We start from the raw sequence: 21,336 nt of genomic DNA, 5'->3' as shown, positions 1-21,336 counted from the left end.
CTAAAGACTTTATGCAAACCACCATACACAGAAAAACAAACCTACCTGGATGTACAGTCAGCTAAACCCCAAAACCAACGAGGAGCTTTTCCCCTGGCTGCCAATAAAGCACCAGCACCAGAGACCAGGAGCACAACCCTTCCTCCAACCACAATTTACAGCTCCACCCAGAAAATTTGCATTTCCCACCCCATTTCTTCCCACCCACCTGTCTCCAAATCTCTCTGCTCCCTGCTTGCTCCATGCTTTTCACAATGGGCCCAGTTGCCCCAACCTTTTCCAGGTTTTTGATATTTGCATGGTGGTGTCATCCTTAGTCTGCTGCAACAGTTTATCTACAACCATGTTATTTCTTTTCACAACTCTTCAATTTCTTGATTAAAATTAAATTTAAAAAAACAAAATGCAAAACTCAACACACCACCAAAGGGAAAAAAAAAGAAGAAAAGAAAATCAGGCCTGAAAATGTTAAACCACAAATTTTGGATCCTCCCAGCAAAGTTGTTCTTAAAACCTGACGCAACCAATTGGCAGTTCTTTAAACAATTTGTTTAACTTCTGTCCAAATGTCTTCAGGTTTTAGTGCTTACAGGTGGCTACTTTAGATTTACACTTTAATTTTGAGAAAGATCTAAACTGGGAACACTGAATTTTCGGTTTATCATTTGCTGATAAAAAATGGAAAGCTCAAAGTTAAAGTAGCCAACTACTGGAAAGAGTTGGCACCTGGCATTTTAATTTTTAAACAATGGGGGGGGGGGGTTTGGAATGATGTTATAAAGTAAGAGTCTGACTTCAGGACCACAATCAAGAAGAATGAGCTCTTAAAGATGACAGAATCACTGATGGGAATCTCAGTTGGTCCAAAATCCAGGTTTGGTCCAAATAAATAAACAAAAGTTTGGATGCTTGTCTGGGTTTTCTACCTGCCTTGGGGCTAGAGATGTCATGAGAACAGATTCTCTCATCACAGCTGCAGCACTTCCAGTCCTGGCCCTGGATGGAATATCCAGGAGAACAATCTTTCTTACAGAGCTCTGGGGCAGGGGAGGGGAATAAGGGAAAATAGGATGAGGATTTCACAGTCTTTCCAATTTGATTCCAAAACTGAGGTAAGATCCAGAGATTAGAAAGGAAAACACATTTTTTACTCTACTTGGGTTTTGGCTGTAGTCTTCAATGCTACTTTTTACTGCAACTGGCAGAGTGTGTGGCAGCTCAGAGTCAATAATCACAAAAAAGAAAGGTGCAACTGCTTCTAAAGTTTAGGCATATTCAGTACTGTCCTAAAATAACAAACATAACTTAGTTGTATTGTTCTATGACATGTAAGTGAAAAAAAAAGATTTTTTTTTTTCAAAGGCTGTATATTGAGAAATTAAGCTCCTTCTTCCACTCAAGGTGCTGGGTTCTGGGCCCTTTGAAGAGGGAGGTTCCAATCCAGCTGTGTGTCTATGCAGGCACACAACTAGAATCATGGATGATAAAGACCTATTTCCATTAAGGCTATGAATCACACCAAACAGGAAATCAAACAGAAAATAAAATATTACCATGTTAACATGACAGGATCAGATCCTGAAAAAAAAAATAAAATAAAGAAAGGTTGACTTCAAAGGAAATTTGATCTGATTTAGGGCAGGAGAATTCTGCTGTCAACTATTTGTCTAAGAATAGGCACATTGCCTAACAAGGACACTCTTGTCTGTTTTAAAACCCCTTCTCATCGCATTAAACAACATTTATTAAGCGTGTGCATACACAGTGAAATAGCACATGTATTTAGGGCATGCACAAAGTAATTCGATCCCCATTTCATCTCATTGGTACTGCAAATGTTTCACTGCAGTAATAAAACAGACAAAAAAAATAAAACCTAAAAAAACCCCTGGTTCTTTACCTCTGCTGTCATGTTGCATTGGGTCACTCGGTGCCACATGATGTGATATCATGTAGCTCAATGCAAGGAGACACATGTCCCTTCTCATTGGAAATTTAAAGAAATGGAGCTTACTTTTCCCCTTTGGGAAGCTATGCAGGTCAGGTGCCCAAGACTAGCTATGGGAAGTTTGATATAATCTCAGTTTCAGTACCTACATATTTCAAATCTGACGGCATTTTTGAAAGGAAATGTGTTAGATGCCACAATTCAGCTGTAACACAGTATTTAATAAAGATAGCGTAAAAGGAATATAATTCCACAGCTTATGTTCCCTGTCACGGTGTGCACTGACACAGATTTCCAGAGAGACTCCTTTAAACAACACTTTTTAAGCATACTTTTTGAAATATACAGCATGGAACACAAAGGCCCTCAGAGAAACCTAACGCTGCTGAAAGCACAGGGGTATAGAATCAAGGGAAGAGAACTGATTAATGATGAAGCCAAAATAAGGTTTTTTTGGATGAAAAATAGTGAAACAGTTAAGCACAGAGAATATAGATAAGGCAAATGTACAGGACCTGGGGCCAAGTTCTCCTCTCAGTTACACTAGCATAATTGTGGAATAATTCTGTTTTAATTAATAGAGTTAATATGATGAGAATGGAATTATCTACATAAAGAGCATGATTGAAACGTTACAGTTGAACCAGCTTTGAGGCAGCCTCTTTAATGCATGGAAAAGAAATACACATTCTCCACAGTCCCACTTTACAGGTAGAGAAACAGAAAAAAGTACTAAAAAATCCCTTTGGCTGGCAAATGTCCAGGCTGGGACCAGGGAAAAATGACAAATTCCAGTCCAGCTCCTTCTCCACTTGGTTTTTGTAATGAATAAATCAAACTGAAGGCTGTCTTGGAAGCCAAGTGAAATATTATGTGTATAAAATTATCTTGCTAACATCATGGCGTGTTACTGTCTTATTCCTGAATAAAAAAGATGCAGCTTTATACTGTGTTGGTCTGTTTAGCATCATGATGGCAACTTCAGTGTCATTAATGTGTCTTTGTATTTGGATGCCACTTCTTAGAGGATAAAACAGTCAAAAAAGAGATTTTATGAAATAAAATTTTCCTGCTGGTAAAAAGCACAAGGATATATTGGTATGGACTCTGAAATGATGGTAATACAAAAGCACTGAGATGAATGTTATTTGAATCAGATGTTAAGGTAGAGAAAACAATATTATTTGGAGGGTTGTTTCAAACCTCATGTCCAAGTTTTCTTAGTCTGCTGCATTGACTTACCAGGACAACTCAAAGCCACACTCTGCAGAGATTTGGAGCAAGGAAGTTTTGAGCTACAAACTCCTGATTCAACTCCATGATGGTTCCTTGGGTTTGAACAAGATAAGGTGAGGGAGAGGAACATTTAGAGTTCGCCTCATCTCCCCATTTTCACCCATTTCTGATGGAAAGAATGAAGAGAGGTGTCTGTTACTCCTTTTTCCTTCTAAGTTCCTGTTGGTTCCACAGCCCCAGTCCCCAGCTGTCAGTGAGAAATGAGAGCCTCAGTCTGCCCTTAACAAGTGCTCTGCCCTTAAACAAGACATCACATTTTATATGATGTGGACCAAAATTTATATTAGCACGAATTTCCACTGCTCTTCTATAGATTATAATAAATCGATAATTACTAATCCAGAAACTCCCATTTACACCTTTTCTTTCCTGTGTTCTGTGAAGAACTACCAACACTATCTTAGAAGATATTTTTTGAGTGTTTCTCTGTGTACTTTCCTATCAGTGTCTTGATGTTAACAAATGAGGGTGGGAGTGAGAGAGTGGCCAAATATCTTGAAGGGTGAGTTCAGGGTTCCTAGTGCTGCCTCAAGCTCTCACAAGGTCCTGCCCTGAGCAGTGACACCCCAAAGCCCCAGATCCTTGAGAAGAACCAGCACTGCCATCTCATGTCTCCACACTGCCAGCATCAGACACTAAAAAGGCTGCTAAGAGATTAAAAGAAAATATGGAACAAAAGAAGTCAAGCATGAGTTTTAGATGGTAAATTAAATAATATTTTCATAACCAAGTTTTCACTTTTTCCCCCTCAAGACATACATTACAACAGAGAGAAGTGTCTCATCTGAAAAGAAAAAAACACTCTTTAATTTTTTTACCCTTTTTTAGATGTCCTATCAGCTTAAAAATATTTTTATATGTATCTACACCAAGCTTTCTATGAAACTAAAAGGGATTTGTAGACTTTGAGGAATGCATTGATCTTCTCACAAACCACCCAAATTGTAGAAAACTCTATTAATGATAAAGAAAATGTTGCATATTTTCACTAGATGTTAGGAAAACAACGGGGTGGGGGGAGGTATTTGTAAGGAGGATGCAAAACTTCCTAACAGAGATGCAATGCTTCGTAACAGAGCATTCAGTTAGGAGGGTATTTTAATATTGAACATCCTTTCAAAGAATTCCATTTTCAAGCAGCGCATGATGGGAACGCCAATGTTTTAGAGACAGCTGATCCTCCAGCTAGCATGTCCCCAATTTTTAAAGGGGAAAAAAAAAATAAAAAGGGGAAGGGGAAGGAAAGGGGGGCTGGAAGGGCGTTTGGCACGGGGTTGTGGGTCCGTGGCATCAGCTGCTCCAGCTGCAATCCCTGGTGCTGCTCTGCCCCCTGGTGCTGCCGCGGCCGCAGAGCATCCCCCGCCGAGCATCCCCCGCTGTCACTTCTCACTTCTCCGCCAAGTTCAAGGTCAGTGCCTAGCTATTTTCAGCTCATCTCTTCTTGATCCATGCAGAGAAATGACAAGGTAACGTGATTTGGGGTCAGCTGTATTACAGGAACCGTTACATAAACGGAGAAAGTGGAAATCAATCCCGGCTGACAGTGTCTTCGGGATAATCAGCGCTCACTCCATGCCGCTGTCAGCTCTCCTGCATCAAACACCATGTTACTTCTGTCACATCTCCTTAACAAAACCAGAGTCTCACTTTTGGCAAAGTAAATAAATATTTCACTTGGGCTTGCATTTAATTCATTGTTTGGAGAACTTTAACACTTTGGACTTGCAAAGAGTCCCCATTTGGAGGAGAAAAGACAGCTTACCCTGTCACGTCCATTATTGCTTGCAAAGGGCACTGGCAAAGATACAGTGGACTCTTATGAAACACCCCATTCCTCATATTTTGTGCTTGATTTCTTTAAGCAGACGATTGTCCTCCAAATCTCCGTCACCGAGCGGACCTCGGCTTCCCAAAGTGCTTCACCTAACCCACGGTCACCCCGGCCCCAGCCCCATCACAGCTCTTCCCCCTAACGTTCTAGGACACCTTCCCTCAATTTGTCTGATTATTATTGCTTTATCTGAGCCATTTCCTCCCCTAAGCAGACATCTTCCCTAACGCAGAATTATGAACATATCATTTCACAAGATGCGCCGCGTTAGCCGCGTCTCGGTGACAGCACATGGTGCGTCGGTTTAGGGGGAGAGCAGCGATTCCATCCCACCCACCTTGTGCTCCCATGGAACTGCCAAGCCCGCCGAGCTCCGCCGAGGAACAATTTGCCATAATATTAGTTGTCAGTAAATTCAAAGACGGAGCTCCTAAAGCTATAAAATGGATTAGAAGCAATTTAAAAAAGAATTAACAAACTAGAGTAAGAGTATACTGTCAACAAACAAATGCTTCATCATAGCACTGTAATTTGGAATTTTAATTACCCCTCTGCTTCTGTAACAAAACAATGTCTGAACTGGCAGCCATTTGAATCTCTCACAGGTCATTGAGCATTCTAGTTAATTACTCTATGAATAGCCTGTTTTTCTCCCCTCTGGAAACACGTTTCTAATGGCAGTCAAGGTCTGACAAATGTGTCATCTACATAATTAGCTAGGAAGCAACACAAAACATTAAACATGCTTTGTGCCGACAACTATCAAAACATTTCATTTGTTGTCAATTATTCATTACTTTGTAGGTTCTGAAGGGGTTGTTATTATGAAAATAAGTCCAGATGCTAACAAGGTTAGAGTTTTTTATTCAAATTAGTAATCAGAGGACTAACTTTAAAAAATGTGTCTTGTGTACGTTTATGGCAGCGTTCAATCAGCACTAAATTATAAACGAATTTAGCTAAGTTCAAGTGAAAATAGCCATGGCAGAGCACATACACTAATTTGTGGAGTTGCAGCTCTCTTTGAAGTTTTAGGATCTAAGCTGAAGTAGCAAACTTTCAGAACCTTTGGCAAGACTAATTTGTGCTTGGTAAATAGAGTAAAGATTTTCACAGCGTGAGATAATGTAAGATTGAAAAAAAAAAAAAAGGAAAAAAAAATGGAGGTTTTTGAACCTTTTTTCTACCCTTCTGTCACACTGAGTAAAAGTCAAAATCAGCAATTCTGACCCCTATAATATCTTGTCTGAACTTCGGTTTGGCTTAACAAGGAAGCCAAACCAGTTACATTCACCACTCCCTTAATAGAGCTGAAATGAATTTATCCTTGCTTTCAAGAAGAAATAGGTGCTGGTTATTTCCTTTTTCTATGATCTCATTATGATGCTGCCTGTCAAGCAACACAGCTGAAATTGTACAGTGAAACTGTGGGGAGGAGAAATAAATGGGGAGTTGAACAATAAAATTAACTTCTTCCTTTTTAGCCAGGATTATTTCAGCTGAAGTGCTATGATGTAAATATACAATAAAGAATAACTTCTCACAGGGCATATTTAAGAAAATAGAAATGAAAAAAATGTTATTCACAAAAGCAAAAGGCTTGTTTTGAACCTGAAAACACAGGTTCACACAAAATATTGGTCCTGTAAAAAGGTTGGGAGGCAAATCTGAGAAAAATCACTTATTAAAGGTCAGCTGAGCCCTAAAATGGGCTCATGCATTAATATTCCACTTTCAGCTTTTAAGTCAGAGGACTTTATGGTATGGAGAACATACATAAGCACAGAGGGGCACATCTGTGCAGGCTGAGGGCCTCTGCCCTGGAGCCAGAGCAGCTCCTCAGGTAGGGAGCAAGGGACACAGGCACTGAAATGGGTGAAAAACTGGAGCCAAGGGCCGAAGGAGACAGTCTGTGAGCACCACGCTCAGCAGAAAGTACATCTACATTTTCACAGCACAAAACCAGTCTGAATACAGTAAGGGCACATATGACACACTTCATTTCTCGTTTTCCTGCCCTGGAAAGGATAATGACTAATGTTGCTAAACAGACTTGTTTTAATTTAGAAATATTCATGCTCAAGAAGTGAAACTGGACTGTGTTTGTGGACCCACAGCTTTCACACCTACCCTGAAATGCTTGGAGCTAATAAGGTGTAAGTTTGCATTTATTAATAATTCCCACCCTTGTCATGGGAAACTCATATATTTTTCAGTATCTGTCCCAGTGCTATTACAAGATTTGTGTACACCTTGAAGGGAAAACAGCATTTTTCTTTTATAGAGACAAACGTGGCTGCATCTATAACAGACCAGTGTATGATGACAAATTTTGCAGAGAATAAAGCCTGGGCAGTCACTATTAGATCACAGCAAAGAGAATATTCAAATCTGCATCAGGAGAAGGTTTTCTGCTTTTAGAAATTTTTTCTTGGAGGAAATAGCAAATCTTGACAAAATAAGTAAACTTGGGGAAGAAAAAAAAAAGAGCTATCTTCAAAACTTTCCCTAAATAAACTACACTATAAAAGAAGCTCTGATGATCTCGCAGAGATTGAAATAATCCCTTTTTGAGCTAAAACTACCCATAGCAATGAAACTGAAAATACTCTAAAAGAGGGCTGGAGACTGTCTTGTAATTAACATTAAACAGATAACATATTTACGAGGAAGTCAAAATATTTTGGAAGCCGATAATCCTGTAAGCCTTAACGTGGTATAAAAACAACAAATAAATGCAAAGTGTTACTGTTACACATGCCTGCCTGATCAATGGTTTTCACATATTGATCTATAAATGGAGTTGACAGTCTGTGTTGGCTGCACATTTTCCAAGCAGCTCTATTTTTGTACAAAACCAATACGGGCAATTACCTTTGTTTGAGATGCCAAGTCTTATCAATTCAATGTGATTTAGTGTCATTTTAATTAAATATCAGGATCTACTTCAGGACAATCTATACAAACAAAGCCTCAAACTTGACTATAAGCTTGATTTGAAGTAAACATGTACAAGCCCTGCAATTTCAAAATATGGCTCAAAAACTCTGCTAAACAGAAGGTTTATATTTTTAGCAAATTTATTTCTGTCTTTTTGGCTAGCCATAACTTTGGCAAGTGTTCTATGATCACAGGAGTAAGAAACAAAAGAAGATTGCTTCCCATTTCTCTGATAATGTATTAAGGAGATAAATAAACCTACCAGTTTGTTTAACCTAATCAGAGAAAGCTCTAATACATTAACATTTTGGAATGTCTAAATAGGTTCTAATTCTTAATATAGACACCGATAAAAAAGACATTTCATTGTTTGAAGTTGTTCTGAATGAAGCAAAATGCACTTCCCGGGGTTTAACAGATGAAAATAGCAAATATTCATTTACATTGCTAGTTCAGACAATACCATTAAGCACAGAAAGAGCCCTCACTTGCCACAGCCTGTGTCCAGCTTCATGATTTGTGCTCTTTAGACTCTACATTAATATCAATTTCAACCTTTGTACAAAGCTCAGGCATTTCCATTGAAATAAATAACATAAATCCCAATAATCTCTTGCTTGTTTAGTTCCTGCCTCCCACATTTGCATCTACACCACTATAAAATTCACACGTGCATATGGCCCTGCTGATGTATGATGCACATCCTTCCCTGTCACCCTACGGAAAATAATCTGTTCACCTTCAAAAGTATAGCCCCAGGTGTGCTCAAAACCACCACAGCACATGCCTCAGACTGCAGCAAATCCCTCAGAGAAAATTAGGCATTTTTCTCCTCCATAAATCACCACTCATCTTTCTACCTTTGTGCCTGGTTTACGCCCTTTATTGTCCAGAGTGGGCATTTCCTCTTTCCAAATAAGTTCTAGAAATCTATATTTCTATTGATTGTTCAAAATGTGCCAAAGGCTGATTGCCTTAATCCACTAAAGTCAGTAGGTTTTGCATAAGTTGAGTAAAAAGGATTTGACCCATTTATTAATAGAACAGAGTGTATTGCACACACCAAACATGGACAGCAAAAGGGTGGTATGAAATCCTTTATTCAGCTGCTTCTAGTTTTTTCAAAAGAAAAATCTCTCCAATAACAGGACAAAAAATAGTCAATGTGAAATAGAAAATAAACATAATCAATGGATGCCTCATGGATTATATCCATCATCTAAACAGAGGCAGACCGTGAAAACAGAAAATTTCCAAGTAGAAAGATGAGGATAAATCCTATTTCTCTTCAAGCACAAAATAATTAGCTTTGATTAATATTCTGGTAATATGTGTCTTTTAGCAGAGATCTGCGTGCCTCTAAATGCAGAAGTGAAGACTGTGTAGAAAAGTGCAATGGGAGGAGAGCCTTGATTTTTAAAATAACATTAATAAATTTATATATATATATACACATATATGCCTGTGTCAGCTGGACCCTTCTTTTTCAAGACACTTGGAAGGATAGGAGCTACTCCCCTGCGTTACTTTCCCCCAAATCCTTCCCAAGTCACATGCCCAGATATGTCAGCACACGGCTGATACACACAATTGGTATTTCACTGTTCCTTTAGCTCGCTGCGTTTAAAGCCCACAGTTGAAAGCATTTGGATCCTTAGGAATTTTGCTTTTACTTTGGGCGTTAGCAAACAACTTTAAGAGGCTTATTTAAGTAAATACGCCCAAACACTTTCAGCCTGTCAATATCTAGTCAGAAAATTCTGCATGGCAAAAAGAGATGAAAAGAATTGAAACAGAAAGGAAATTAGTAGCATGGCAAGCTTTCAATCTATTATGTCGGAGCCAAGTTTGCTTGGTAAAATGACATATACTCGGTAAAATTCCGCTTTTATGTAATTAGCTACTAAACAAATGCAACACAAAGCAACTTTCCAGCTCCCAGCCAGTGAACATATATTGCACCTGGTGTGGTTGTTGGGATACAGCAGTGAATATTTATGTCTAATTTAACTTTTTAGAGCCCTTGCTCTGTAACCGTCCAGCATACTATCCCCCAAACTAAAGTTATGTAACAAGGTAATATCAACAATGAGAAACTGCATGATAAAATCCTGCCCAAAAGTGAAAAATGCTAATTTTGTCTCATTTAGCAGCTGGATACAGAAATGCTCATTAGTTTTAAGAGGGTTAATCCTTTTAACTTTTGCATATTGATATGCCAATTATGCCTAATTGTACAAGAGGCATCAGTCAAGGTAATAGTGCATAAACACATGAAAGTTATTAAGTACATCCCAACATGTAATAAAGTAGGTGTTAATTGGTAGCTGAGTTCTGCAGGCTATTGAGGTGGATAATTCATTGAGAGATGGATCACTTGTAATTTCTCTACATAATTCCTTTTGCAGTCTCATGCTGTGATGTTTTCATGCTTGTCAAAAACAACTGCAGCCTAGTGCCTTTTGTTAAACACAGCCAATAAAATGTTAGGCACCATTAAATATACTTAACTTTTAAACTTTTTCAAAGGTACAGTTCTTCCTGGTATTACATTACAGTATTCCCAGTGAATTATTGTAAGCAGTGTTCCAAGTTTTTGGTGGAGGAACACTGCAAGTCAGATAAAAGGAGGGAACGTATGCAGTGTGTCTGGGGCAAAGAATATAATTTAAATAAATGGTAAATTAGTATCTTATCAGCTGTTAAGATCTAACCAGATTTTTCACTTTAGAAATATCAGGAGAAATTAGTTAAGTTACACCTGAAAAATTAATCACTAGAGTAACATATTTCTAAATAAGTCTAAATTTTGGGGTTTAATTTTGAGTTAAATGGAAATACTGAAGGTCTTGTGGCTTTCCTCCATTTAATAACTTCGTCAAAAGGCTGAATATTTCATAGGAATCCATTACATCAACAGCAAAAAAATAATGGTTGGCATGGTTGTGAGAAGTGGCTGAGAGCTGGGACTCTGTCCCCAGCTAACAGAGTTTTCCCCCTCATTTGCATTCTCTGAGAACAAAATGGATCTGGAGTCCAAAAAAGTGGCTAACATTGCATAAATAATTTTGTAACATCATATGGCCTCAGCTGCAAGTTGCCACCATTATGGAAGAAAATTAACCAGGGGAGACTCATACCAATCAGTTTGTTTAGTAGCTCACAAGGAGTACAGGGGCAGGGATGCAACTGGCAATAGAGTTCATCGCTAACTATTTAATTTAAAAAAAAATTCTAATGGATAAAAAAACGACTCAACTCCTTTGACTGTTTACTATTGAAATAACAGCATACGTTCAGTGTCTGATTTTTGTACAATTCATTGAGTCTTACAGCAAGACTTTTCTTTTTGTTACAAAGTTATTTGCAGAGTTTGAAATTTCCATTTCTTTTCTTCTGTCTGCTTTTGAAGTTTGCCTTTTGAGAAACTGTGATATGTATCTGAAAGTGCCATTCTCTACTTACTTAAGCCTTACTTAAGTGCTGTTACAACTGAGAGTTGAAATGCTGAGTAGATGTTATGATCAAGGCCACCAAAGCCAAATTCTGTATTTTGTGAAGGAAAATTGTTATTCCAATGCCTAGAGATACTCCTAAAAATGTATTAGTGACTTTAAATCCCTCCTTTCAAAGGATGAGAGTGGAACCAGTGTCTTAACAAGCATAAATAAAACTGTAGATTTTCTTAAAAAATTGAAAAACTCAGAAAATATTAGGAGTGTTTTACTTACGGGCTCGGCGACTTTCACATTCTCAGAGAGAATCATAGATTTGCTTTGGCTCAGCCTGTCGTGGTGACTGTTGGAATTTTTGATCCTCATTTGAACAGCCCCAGTGCTATGGTGGGAAGGATTAGGCTTTTCAGAGGCTGTATCAGAAGTTGAAGACCTTTCCATGGTTGCTGGGTTGACCTGAAGAATGTGAAATAAGAGCATTAATCTAGGGACTCCTCATACAAAAACGTATCAGTGCCAGGTCTGTGTCATACCAGTCAGGAGAAGAAGCTGAGTTGTCTTGCTGGCAAGATCTTGATCATCTTTGAACACCAGGATAACTATCAGCTGTGTCAGCCTGCAGTTTTATTATTGTCCTTATCACCCTCCCATCCAAACTGCCTTGGAAGAGTTAGTTTATGTAAAAGATTATCCTTATCTCAAAAGCCATTCTCCTCCATGGTGTAATCTCCCTGCAAGCCTCTGCCACGTCCAGCTGGCAGCCACTCCACTTTGTCTTTGGCCCTGCTCACACGACACATTTTAAATCTTGCAAAGGGAAAGGACACGCTGTGAAGCCAATTAACATATCTTACCTCCACAGTCCCACATGGGCCAGCTACAAGTGCATCTCAGGGCCATGCTGCAACCCTGCTAGTGTCCCAGAGCCAAACCTGGAGCTGATAAAATAGCCCTTAATTTTCACAATCCACCAGCAGTATGGACGAGATTTTTGTTTCTCTGTCCATTTTTAAAATCTGAAATTGAGAAATAGCTGAGCTCTCAAGCCCTTGGATGGGGAGTGGACCTAGAGGGATCACAGTGCTGCTGTTCAAACTCCCATTTTAGTGTTAGAACAACTCAACTCACTCCCTTCTAGCTATTCAATACATTTTTTGTAGGCAAAAGTTGCTTTATATTTCCTGTAGAAAACAGCAAGACAGTGATGTACAACACTTGCTCTGTTTTCCTCCCCCCTCGCTCACCCTCGTACTACTACATGTAGCTCGTGGGTGCAGCAATCTACTGAGAGTCACAAAAAAACTGGCTCTTTATATTGCTGTGTAACCACATGAGAAAATGTGTAAGGAAGAAATACTATACAAGCTGAAAAAGCTGGTTTCCCAACTATGGAGCCAGGGAAATGGAAATCCATTTAAGTGCAGTTATAGTATAAACTGTTGAAGAATCAGCGTTTTCCAAACGGGTTGGAGAGCATGGCTATTTCTAGCAACATCCTGGCAACTTCTGAAGATTAAATTCCTTGATTTCAAGAAAGCCCATTACTATGAAGACATCAGAGCAGAGAACACAACATCCTGGTGTGAGGGTGGGAGAGGGAGATGGGGAGCTCTGCTGCACATCTCTGGGCAGGACCTCAGCCTGGGCAGGTGGGAGGACACAGCTCCCACAGCTTCAGCCTCTCAGCACTGATAAAACCATCCCTCACAGGAAAATGCCCTAAATGTAGAGGATGATAATAACAGGTAGTGCAGCCAGAATGGCTGAGGGTGGAAGAGACCTTAGTAGGTCATGTGGTTCAACCTGTTCAAGCAAGAACACCTAGAAGTGGTTGGCCTGTGTCCAGAAGGCTTTTCATAGAACCACAGATTTTTTGGGGGATTGGATCAGATAAAGATCACACATTTCCAACTCCCCTGGCGTGGGCTGGGACCTTCAGGGGAATTTATATGCATTCATGATAGCACTCTTGATAAAAGAAAGGAAGTCCTTTAATATTAGCCCATTACTCACTCAACATGATGTGCCATGATAGAAACACTGAACTTAATCCAAAAGAATCCACACCAAAAACAAAGCTTGTGCCCATTGGCTGTTTCCTGCATTGACTCAGTTACTCAAGGATCCCCACGGAAGTTGAATCTCAGGTTATAGAAATTAGATTAAAGCTCTTTCATGTTACTTAGGACATGCCGCTGCAGAGCTGGTGTATTGTACTTGAGAAAACTCTTTCATGGATCTTTGGTGGGCAGCACTGTGTGTTCTGCCTCCCCAAGACACTTCTCACCACCCTTCAGAGCAGTCAGCACCCAAATCCATGTCACAGGGATACTTTGCCATTTTGGCAGGAAGGACTGCAGCAGCTCCAAGAAGGAAATTATTTTTTTTTCCTCCTCCTAAACTTGGAGAGTCAAACCATTTTGTATTTCATGTTGGTATCAAATCAAAATTGCTTCTCAACAGATTTTCAGTAGGCTCCAGGCTGGAGAGCGGATCAGACTCGAGAGACGAGAGCAGCGCTGGCTCTGTCACGGATCCAATGTTTGGCTGGAGCACATTGCTCAGATTTTCTTCTGAAATCTCCCACCTATAAAGCTCTGACATATCCCTTCTCGGGAGCATTATGAGTTTTAATTAGGTAGTCTCTGTCTGGTGTCGTCAGTACACGACGTGCCATAAAAAAGTTTAATAGTGTGACAAAGTCATGCCCTGGATCACAAGTAGGGACACAGTCAGTAAAAGGCAGGGCTGTGAAGACTTCTGAAACTCATGGTTCTAATCTCATTGAACCTTGGTTAATTTTCCTGAAAATTTGAACTAATTTGCATACCTCAGAGTATTACAAGGAGTCTTTCCAAGATACTAAAATTACAGGAACTACTATAAAAGAAAACAAAAACAAGACCCAGAATGGAGCATTTCCACCATTAGATTTGTCTTAGTGTAAAACACAGCGAGATCCTGCAGAATATGGAGGAGGTCTGGCATAATATGGAAGAAAGGTACAAAAATTGTGCCCTTAGGATTTTCAGGTAGGAATCCTTTGCTGTCCAAGCTCCAGGCAGGCTCCTGACAGCGTTACCAGCCCTACGTGCCAGTAGATGGCACCCTGAATATGAGCTCCACAAATGCAACAGCATGGCATTTGCATTTGCAAGGAGGGTTTGGTAATCCTCGTAATCTGCCCTGCCCCTATTGTTTGTTCGCTTTTTTGTTCTTTTTTTGAGGGGTTTTTTTTGTGTGTTTTTTTTTTTGTTTTTTTTTTTTTTTTAATAACAGAGGGGAAGGCCATCAGGAAACAGATAAAATATTGTCAGAAAACATAAAAAGGAACCTATCTTCTGCATTTATGAGTTGGTGCTTCCAAATTGTTATTAGAAGCGTCAGGGCCAAGTTTGGGCCCATTTTGCAGGGGAATTTGTTTTGCTTCCTTTGGAAGGCAGAGCTGCCAAGCCCCGTGCAACTGCTTGTGTGGCACTCCATGTCCATTATATAATTATCTAATTTGCCTTTTGGCAAATAGTTAGCATCTGGATATAAATTTCAGTTTTGAAACCTCCCACGGTCGATTTGCTAGAGGAAGGCATTAAACCAAGACAGAATTTCTCCTCCTCTCCACCTTGTTGTTTAGAGTGCTCCTGCAGTAAAGGGGCAGGACAACTTTGAGACATTAACCTAAGAGAAGGGAAGCAAGGATACACACTCATAATTCCTCTTGGAAATACGTGGTTTGGTGCACTGTGGAACAGAAGGGACAGGCTGGAAAAGGGTGAGGAATAGAGGGGCAAGAAGAATCCTTGACATGAGGACAGATGGATGATGCAGGGAGAGAAAACTGATTCATAGAGTGGGGGAAAGAGGTTGCAGTAGGAATGAGGAAGGAGAAATTTAATTTCTGGAGAGTTGGTGAATCACTTACTTATGGGGTAAGAAACACCACCAAGCTGAAGGAACAAAATCACATTTTTGGTTGCAGCAGCAAAACCAATTCAGTCCTACACAACCAGTCAGTTTCGGAGGTACTTCAGGAGGTCAAAAGCCTTCTTGGAAGGAAGAACTGGTTCATCCTTTAATAAAATTTGCAGCCTCAGTGGGCCAACTCTCGCAGTGACTTTTCCCACAGATGGGTCCATGTGTTTGGAATGCTCCAGGAGGATGTAAGTCTGCTCCAGCAAGTAGCATAGCAACCTCATAGTGCAGCAGATTGAGTTAAGCCAGAGCTCAGGCACCAGCTACAGGGGAGAGCTGGCTGATAAACATTCAAGTGGCATTTGACAGTTCCTAAAGAGTTTAAAACTCCAATTTCTAAATGTACAGCTGACTTTCAAACACATGGTGTGGAAATTATGAGGGTTGTAGAGGTGAAAAACAGAAAGGTTATTGAGGATACAAATCCATAGACAGCAAAGCCATCCCACTTCTGAGAATCCAGCCCAGGTTTAGAGAATTGAACAGCAAATGGTGAGGATCAGATCTCCTCCTTCCCCACAAAGTAGTGGGAATAACCAAAACTATTCACCAGAAGATTTTCTGTAATGTTTCATTTAAAAGTAGAGCTTTCACAGAATCATTATATTTGATAGTGAAAATATGTCAATTATTTTTGTTTCATGGGGAAAAAATATTTTCTGTCCTTTTGAAAATAGAAAGGACATGACAAAATAAACAAAACGAAACCAAACCCTTCTGTTGCTATTTAGAGTTTCTATCAAAAAACCAAATATACTTTTTAGGTTTTTGAAAAAATGAAGATAGTGAATTGCTCTTATCCCTACCACTCTTGCATGTCTTGTAGTTGAACTGTGGTTTCTGTCTCAGAATGACGGTCTGTAAGTACTGCCCTCCTACAGCATGCCATGGACCTAGAATGAGTTTCATATTGAATTTATCAGCATTTTAATCCATTTTATACATGCTGCTTTGTCCAAAAAATGAGCCTGTAATGAGTGGACTGACTTGTATTAGCCAAGAACTTTATTTCCTGAGTTTTACTGCAGTACTGGTAAAGTCAGTATGTAGATTTTCTACAAAGCAGAGAAATAATTCTTCAAAAAACAAGAAGATAGCAGTATTTCCAAATTTTGGCCTGAGCTATGCCTACATTTCCTACAGCTACATACAGTAGAAGACAGAATGGAAATTACAATTAATCAGCATCTTGTACCAGAGAAGCTGTGGCTGCCCCTGAAAATGTCCAAGGCCAGGCTGGATGGGGCTTGGAGCAACCTGGGATAGTGGAAGTGTCCCTGCCCATGGCTGGGGGTTGGAACAAGATGATCTTTAAAAAGTCCCTTCCAATACACATCATTCTAGGTTTCTATAATTAAACAGTTGTAACAAGCACTTTTCTCCAAAAAAGTGGAAAAAAGGCTAATTAATAGAACTCAAATTTGTTATTCAGGATTATGACTTTAAAATAATATATTTTTCAGTATTTCTAAATAAGCTTTTAATTTCTCCCACGTTTTCTCCTTATGACTTGCACCACTGTCAAATCAGAAGCATAATGAGCATGAAAGTTCTCGACACAGCAGAGTGCAAACACTGCAAAACTGAAGTGCATCTTGTTGCATTGACTAATTTAAGTACTTTGCTCAAGAACACACAGTACTTGAAGAGCATGGACAAAACCTAATGCAAAATATCACAGAAGAATAAAAATGAGCATTAGGTTCAGCATCACAGCAGACCTGTGAGCCTGCAAAACCACAAAAATGGAAGCAGAAGTTGCAGTTAACAACGGAAAAAAACAAGAGAATGCCAGACACGTGGTGAGTTGGAGCACTCCTGTTAAGGAGAACGTGCCTGTGAAAGTGCTTATCACCAAAATCAACACACCTATAAAAATAGTGCTGCTGTTAGGTTTTGCCCTTGGCCTGTGCCATGCTGATATCTCTGCAGAGGCACAGCTCAGGGCAGCGAGTGCTTGAACACACACACAACGATGGAAAATAAAGGTGCACAAATGAAAAAACTACATGTAAAGAGAGAGGATAGCCAGTAAATTGCTCCATAGTTTTGGGGTTTTTTTCTGGGTTTTTCTGTTGTTTTTTTTTTTAATAATTCCTATCTGCACTTCGCTGTGTCTATTTTATTTCAGCCCCCTGTGGCCAGGGCAGGGACACACACAGGAAAGGCTGCTGAGGGATACACTGTCCTGGGCTGGTGCTCAGGGGTGTCCTGAAGCCAGTTATCTGAGTACTGGAGAACAGAGAAATCCATTGGACTGATAATACAAAGCAGATATAACCTTCCTATGCCTTTTCGTTTGAAAAAAAAAAATTAAAAAAAGATCAGGTATTCAGGAAGCAGAATTAATTTCAACCCTCACTCCTTTAATCAAAGCAGGAGATCAGTTATGACAGAACATCAGCACTGCTCTTTACCCCACTTTTGTCTCTTTATATCATATAGACAATAAACCAGAATTTAGTGACAGGTTCAGCCTGCTGTAAAGTGTTAAATGTCCTAAACTCAGCAGCTCAGTTTCCCTTATCACCCAAAATCGCAATCTCATCTCTAACTTGATGCACCCTACAAAAACCATGTTCATCAGCATTAATCATCACACTCTCTTTTAATTTTTTACCCTGTTGCAGCCATATTAGAGTTTGGCTGGTGTCTCAGAACAGAAAACACACAGAGCAAGGATCATGGAGGTCCTCTAAAAGCTGGCTTTGTAATTTCTCTTTTCTGGTCCAGTACTTGTGGACTTTCTGCAAATAAAAGCAGAAATGGCCCACTCCAATTTATATGTACAGTCACCCAACTCTCTGCTGTGGTCAAAGAGAAGAGCAAATAATCTTTTATGCTTTGTCTGGAGCCATATCTCACTGTCCAGCATTTCTCTGTCACCATGTGTGGCTTAAGCTGCCTGAACCATTATTCACAGTTTTTTATGCTCTGAGGTATATCATTCAGTCTCTATGAAGGATGCACCTAAAGGCAAATTTCTCAACACAGCCTGACCCAAATCATAGAATCATAGAATAATTGAGCTTGGAAAATGCCTCAAACACCATCCACTGACAGGTCCATCACTAAACCAAGTCCTGAAGCATCACATCTCCATGTTTTTGAACACTTCTGGGCACTGTGATTCCACCACTTTCCTAGGCAGCCTGTTCCAATGCTTGATCACCCTTTCAAGCGAAGGAACTTCCCCTAAAATCCAATATAAACCTCCCCAACACAACTTTCAGCTATTTCCTCTTGTCCTATCAGTTAGAAGACCATCTAAGTAGTTACTCAATAGTAGTCACTCAGAGTAAAGCATTAAACAAGTCTCTAGGCTGAAAAACCTGTTATCTGTGAGATTTTAACCTGATCCTTGGTGTGATGACAATTTCAACCTATCTGATTTATTCTTTTATATTAAAAGAGAGCTATATTTTACAACTCTTGTTTAGCAACTACATAATTCTCACAACAGAAATCTCATGCACCAACCTAATATCCAGTAGGAACAAAATGTCTTTTCATGTAACATAATTCCTTTCTGGCTTGTGCAATACAGAAAAGGTGGTTCCAGGCAGGTCTTACAGGCCTGATTGTGATTTTGAGTTCCCAGTGAACCAGCTGAGGCTGATGGAATTACAGCTGAGCAACAGCAACATTAAGAACCCCTGAGGAGGAGAGACAAAGCATTCATTGCATTATGGATCAGGCAAGGAAATGCACTTTGTAACAAGAGGGAAGGGCACAGACTTGCCCCACTGTACAGAATCAATGGTTTTGTTTAATTTTGGGTCTAAGAACATACTTAAAGTTTGGTTTTTTGATGACTCAGTTCCTAAGAATTAAAGTATTGGAGCATGGTGCTTCATTTCTCTTTCCTGAGGGTTTTCCACACAAATTAGGGATATTTTATTCTCTACTTACAGCAGGTCAGACCCACATAAATACAGTCTGCACCCCACAATACCTTACAGACTTGTACAATTGCTGCTTCAATGATTTCCTGTGTGTTGACAGATGGGCCAAAACTATGAGTGGCTTATTGATGTGAAGATTGACTTCAGCCTTTTTCTATTTTTTCAACAAGTAATAGCACACTACAAAATAATTTTTCAAAAAGGATAAAATATAATAACAAAAGGCTTATATCAAGTCAGAGTTTCTAGCAAGTGGCAGAAAAATGTCTTATCCAAATATATTCAATGGAAATATTATTAATCTTTACAAATTTTTTGCTTGATTTTCCTCCAGGATTGGATGGAAAGAAACATGAAGAAAGAAAATGTATGTGCCTCTTCTGGACTGGTAATCGTTATTAATGAAGGGCCTAAAGACCTTCTTTGTGTTATTCTGGAATTTCATAGAAGATGATAACCCCAGAGTCTGTTCCCTTCTATACACAGATAAACCCTTAAAAAAGCAGGACAGATGACAAAGGAAAACAGGGAAAATCTGCTTGGTCTCTATAGGGCAGAGACCTGCTCCCTCTGGAAATGCATTCCTGTCTGGCTGGAAATGTTCTGAGAATTAAAAAGAGAGAAGAATGGGAGAGTTACTATTCCAAAGTTGTGTGGATACAATGACAAACCCTTCACATCCACATATTATGACTCCAGATCCAACTCTAATCCTGTATTGCTCCATGACCTGCTGTCTGCAGGTCTTCCCTGCACAAATAAAACTTTCTTGGAAATATCACTGGGATATTATTGAAAACAACAAAACCACGTTTAATAGGGTAAAGCAAAGTCATCAAGTGACTTTATGGTCATGCCTCCTCTTAGCACTACTTAGTTTCCTAATTATGTTACATGGGAAAGTCTCAGCAAAGGTAGCAGTTGTTTCAAAAGTTCTTCTGTCCCAATTTATCATATGGGATAGCATAATGGAGTCTATTTTCACCATTCCCATGTCAATTCACTAGCTCAGCTTCCAGTGGAACTTGAAGCTAAAAGTATCCTTTGTGTACAGTTTGGCCTGCATATGTTCTGGGAACAGTTGTCCATAGTAGAAATTCAGTTGAATATGTAAAAGAACATGCCTGAGGAAAAAAAAAAAATGAAAAAAAAAAAAAAGCCACTTCTAGGTCTTCCTGCTGGCAGCACCTTTCATTTCTTTCTGGATTGCTTCTGATCCACAACACCTGCCTCTATTTTCTGTGCTGTGCAAGCTAGACTACAATCCTTCTTTTGGAGAATACTGGTTCCACAGATGCAGTATTAAAAACCAATCTGAGTGTCATCCCATGCACAGCACTTCCAATGCTTCCTATGGCCCTGAACAGCAGGGCTAAAATGGTTTGGACATTAGACCAATGGCATTAAGTAATTTACAGCAGCATAAAACTCAGTAACAATTTATAATTCATGCATTTAATCGGTTTAACACTAAATATGACCTAATAAGTGCGAGAGGAGAATGCTTGGTTATTCCTGACCTGTCCTACTCATAAGGAGAAAAAAATTTTCTTCTACCTCCGTCCTTTACTCTAAAGTTTTACTTACTCCAGATAAATATAGAGTAGAGCCATGGCTTTGCAAACACCTCAAGACTGACCAGTCTAAACTCATTTCACACCTGCACCTGATGCTTGTTTCATGGTAACTTTTTAGTTTAAAGCTGTCTAATTCTGAATTTAAAAAAAAAAAAAATCAATGTTTTCTCTAGGAAGATCACATAAGAATCACAAATTTTCCCCGGTGCTTGAAAGAAATCTGTTCCTATAGCCTAAATGTTCAGAAAAGTGTTGTTACTTTTAATGTTGCCAGATCTGGAGTGATGAGATACTATGGGAAAGGTTATTCTTGCAGTATTTACAGATACAAGCAGAAGCAGAAGTGACAGAAATTTCAAAGTAAGGCTGCTTGAAATACTTCCAGCTCAATTTTGCAGAACTTCTCCTCACAGAG

General features: G+C 39.3%; 1 protein-coding gene across 1 annotated transcript in view; it reads right to left on the bottom strand.

Annotated features, from left to right (window-relative positions):
- Positions 1 to 21,336, bottom strand: part of ARHGAP15 (Rho GTPase activating protein 15) — a 322,265-nt gene that overhangs the window by 292,902 nt on the left and 8,027 nt on the right. The window contains exon 3 of the mRNA XM_039702307.1: positions 11,747 to 11,926. Coding sequence (XP_039558241.1) covers positions 11,747 to 11,926 — 180 coding nt within the window. The remainder of the gene's footprint in view (positions 1 to 11,746; positions 11,927 to 21,336) is intronic.

This window comes from Passer montanus, unplaced genomic scaffold (assembly GCF_014805655.1).
Source record: "Passer montanus isolate IOZ18808 unplaced genomic scaffold, ASM1480565v1 scaffold1, whole genome shotgun sequence".
In the NCBI taxonomy this organism is placed as follows: Eukaryota; Metazoa; Chordata; class Aves; order Passeriformes; family Passeridae; genus Passer; species Passer montanus.
Note: the sequence above shows the minus strand (reverse complement) of the source record. Positions and strands in the feature narration are given on the sequence as shown.